This window comes from Aphanomyces astaci, assembly GCF_000520075.1.
Source record: "Aphanomyces astaci strain APO3 unplaced genomic scaffold supercont1.21, whole genome shotgun sequence".
Lineage (NCBI taxonomy): Eukaryota > Oomycota > Saprolegniomycetes > Saprolegniales > Verrucalvaceae > Aphanomyces > Aphanomyces astaci.
The window spans coordinates 357,666-361,620 of record NW_009798284.1 but is presented as its reverse complement, the minus strand read 5'-3'; the positions used below and the strand labels follow the sequence as shown (position 1 = coordinate 361,620).

Sequence of the window (3,955 nt, the reverse complement as noted above, 5' to 3'; positions counted from 1 at the left end):
TACAAGCTTAAATTAACGTTAGATCAAATGGATTCGATCGAGTACAACATGTATATTTCATGTGATTGGCTACCTTACGTTTATCTTTTCTGCCAATGACTGCAGTGCAAAGAAAATATAATGGGACAGCGTCGTGGCGTTATTTATATTATGGAGTCAATTAAATTAAATTACACAACCTTGCCTACTTGTACAGTATGAGTACACTATACTACGTAGTACTATTATAGTGTTACTCATTGATATTTCCAGCAATAATGACAGTGAATGACCAACTACCGATGTCGATTACTACGCAGAGGGGGAATAGCTCAGGTGGTAGAGCATCGGTTTCTTAACTCAAAGGTCGTGGGTTCGATCCCCAGATTCCCCGGATTATTTCCGCAAGGATTTATCCGTCCCTCCCCTGGGGAATCCGGATAACAAGGGCTGCGTACGAAGACGAGGACCGAACTTCGAAGAAGATCGGTCGAAGCACGAGGTATGAAACGTTGAGCGAAGTAAAAACCGAAGATTACACACCGCCCCTGGTCCAGCAGGCGCGTTACAATTGGCGAAGCGGTTCCATAACATGTGGTTCTAGTGTCGGCCCTCGCGAGGAATGTCTTAAAAATGATAATCCAAACTCAATTACTACGTAGTAATCGATTACACGCCGTACCACTGTAGTAGTATGGTTGAACATGTGGAAAGGTTATACTAGTACTTTGGAGAATACATTTTCGTCCTTCCTCGTATATTAACAAAGCGAACTGAACGCCAGTACACGCATGTGACTTCGACGCCGTCGTGGAAGTGAATACTACATAGTAATGATCTCGCTCACATAAATCAACTGAGCACGACACTTCTATGGTATATATAACTCATGGCAATGGTTGTTTCCATTTCGACTCTACTCTGCAATTATTTGTGTCGTCAGACGGACTAATTTGACAGCAGGTATTTTTAATATATACCTTACCTCTTTCAAAACACCCAAGTACTACTGTATGTAGTATTGGAGATTCGGTTTTCTGTTAATCGGGAATTCTGAGATTCCTTGCAACAGCCAATCAAGACGCGTGAATTCCGGATTTTTTGCACAAATAAGTGTACTGTAGTGGTGGGATTTCTAATGATATAGTAGCCCCAGCAACTCATGTCAGCTAGGGGTTAAGGCATCTCACTGGTTAGCAATAGTTAACCGCTATGATGCGCTTACCTCCGGGAATAACACTGTACTTCGAAATATCCGTGCCCATCGGGGGTGGGACGAAGTCTCAGGTTACAACGTACAAGTTTGTCATTTTGTATGAGTGCATTGAGTCTTATCTAAGGAATTCCCCCAGTAAAGGATAGTTTGGGGGTTTTGAAGGTAATAATACCGACAAACCCCCCAAGTATACCTGCTGTGGGGGAATTATTCCGCCAGACACCACATGGAGCTGTCGAGGATTTCCTTCATATTTGCATTGCACCACTAATATATATTAATCCTAACGTTACTACTAGTCTATAATAGTGCGTGGTAGTATTCCAATATTCGTAGTACTACTCCATCCTAAAAGGAATTCCTCGTCCCACTGGGCATGGCTAAACAACAACCAGAAGGCAACAGTGTAGGCCAAATCGCAGATAGAAGTGAATTATACATAGTAATGACCTTGCTCAAATTTGAGTCGACTGAACACAGCACTTTTATGAATGGTTGAGGGTATTTAATATAACTCCTGGTAAAGGTCGTATCCATTTCGGCTCTACGCTGCAACCATTTGTGTGGTCAGGCACCACATGGGGTAGTCGAGGATTTCCTTCATCCATATATTGCACCACTAGTATATACTATAGAGTACTACGTAGTATAATCCTGACGTACTATTATTACTAGTACCTCGAAGTACGTTAATAGTGAGTAACAATAATACCATTAACTATTATTAATAATAGTAGTCATACTAACGTTACTGTAATAGTAAAAAAATACTAGTACGTCTTGTGTATTAGTTGAGTACAGAATGAAGCACATTGGCATCCGTTCGCATCTTATGAATACAATAATATACTAAGTACTACAGTAGTAGGACGTACAACTCCGGAGTACTATCGAAGAAGCTTCACATTTTCAACCAGTTTTTCAATACCGTAGCACTATTGTGCTTTAGCACCTTTTTTGGCAATTCCAGGGTCAAATTCATTGTTTATTGCACCTTTTTTGGCAATTCCAGGGTCAAATTCATTGTTTAATAAATTCTCAAATTTGAATACCGTCTAATACTATTCATACCAGTCAAGTATCAAAGTACTACTTCTACCCCAAAGGAATTCCTCGTCCCACCCCGTGTGGGTAAACAACAATCGCAGGCCAAATGTCTATCTCTCTCCCCCTAGCATTAGGCCGACAAAAACCAGCATGCCTTCAGTGTGCAAATGTGGACGTGGGTGGCTGACTACTGGTGCATCAACGTGCCACTCAAGTCGGTGGAGGAGCTGGACGCCGAGACCTGGTTGGTGATGTGTCCGCGCTTCGGCGGAACGTACGCCACGTGGACCGTCCTCCGCTTCAGTCGATGGCACGTTGCGGTGTTGTCGTGGCTGAGTTTCTTCATGCTCGGCTCCATCTACTCGTTCCAGATCTTGGCGCCGCCGTTGGAGCGGTACTTTGCTCCGTACACGGGCTTGTCTGGGTTTTACGGGTCAACGCTTGTGTTGGGCGTCGTGGCTGCCATCGTGGGGCCGTTTGTCGAGCGGCGCGGTCCTCGCACCGGTATGCTGCTTGGCTCGGTCCTCGTCGTGGGTGGACTGGCCCTGTCGCACATTGCGGTCGTAGCTCGGAATCAATCGCTCTTCACGTGGTCGTACGTGGCCTAACCGGTGTTCTTGTATCAAGGATGTGATGCTCTCTTGTTATAGGTACAGCGCCCTTGTGGGCGGAGGCTACGGCGTGGTGCTATTAACGGCCATGTCGACGCTGCAGAAATGGTTTCCCGATCTGCGGGGCTTCGTATCTGGACTCGCGATTGTGAGCTTGGGGGTGGGCACGGGCCTCTGGACAAAGTTGTCGGCTACACTCATGCATCGATCGACCAACATTCTTGACAGCGTCAGCAATATCGACGACGAAATCGGGTTAACGAGAGTGTTTCTTGTGCAAGGTACAGTTTTCCCGACAGAATGAATGTATAGTATCGAATAGTTGCTGTCGAATTCCATGGATGAAGAGATGCACACTACTTTGAAGTGCACATTCAACAATGATGTATGTTTACATACTGTAGTAATAACTATTAGTATGGCACTTTGCACTGCAATACTAGCAATGTCGAATTACAGAGTGTTTGTCCTTGAAGTCCAATACTGTTTGTGGAATGATGAGTTGGATATCTTCATTATTTCTGTACCGTACAGTGTACTTACTGCAACGACCGTGCCATGTGACTGTGTAGCCATCACGGCACTGCTGCTGTTCATCGTTGCCACCATGGTGATGCGGACGCCGCCGGCTAACTTTTCTGTCGGCGGGCACGACATCCACTGCGTGCCCGTACACACTTCATCCGGCCAACGCATGCAACACCAGCACCTCCAGGATGAATACTTCAAGGTCGGCATGACGTTGGTCAACTACTCTGACCACATCGCCAACACAGACAGCAACACGGACAACGTCTACTTTGAGCACGTCCGGGCCCTGTCACTGGTGCAATGCATCGCTTCGTCCGATTTTATGTGGCTGTACGTGGCCTTTGCAGCCAACGTCGCCCCCATCGTGTTGGTCGTGCCCAGCTTATTCAACATCGCGACCACCGTCTTGGAGGCTTCTAGCGAGGACGCATCGACGTTTGTCCGGTACTTGTTTCTGGCCACGAGCATAGGCAGGTTTAGCGGCCCTGCGGCATCGGACGTGCTTATCCGGGTGTGCTATGCCAACCCAGCGTTCGGTCGCAAGCTGATGTTTGGGCTGCTGCTGACCATC

General features: G+C 46.3%; 1 protein-coding gene and 1 pseudogene across 2 annotated transcripts in view; both read left to right on the top strand.

Annotated features, from left to right (window-relative positions):
• The first annotated feature begins 300 nt into the window (after positions 1-300).
• H257_09017 lies at positions 301-373 on the top strand (annotated as a pseudogene). Its single transcript has one exon. The product of its transcript is annotated as a tRNA-OTHER (tRNA).
• A 2,036-nt stretch (positions 374-2,409) lies between these two features.
• H257_09016 (hypothetical protein) overlaps positions 2,410-3,955 on the top strand; it is a gene marked incomplete at both ends in the record, with an annotated part of 6,179 nt that continues 4,633 nt past the window's right edge. Inside the window, 3 exons of the mRNA XM_009835126.1 lie at positions 2,410-2,837; positions 2,893-3,039; positions 3,388-3,920. Coding sequence (XP_009833428.1) covers positions 2,410-2,837; positions 2,893-3,039; positions 3,388-3,920 — 1,108 coding nt within the window. The remainder of the gene's footprint in view (positions 2,838-2,892; positions 3,040-3,387; positions 3,921-3,955) is intronic.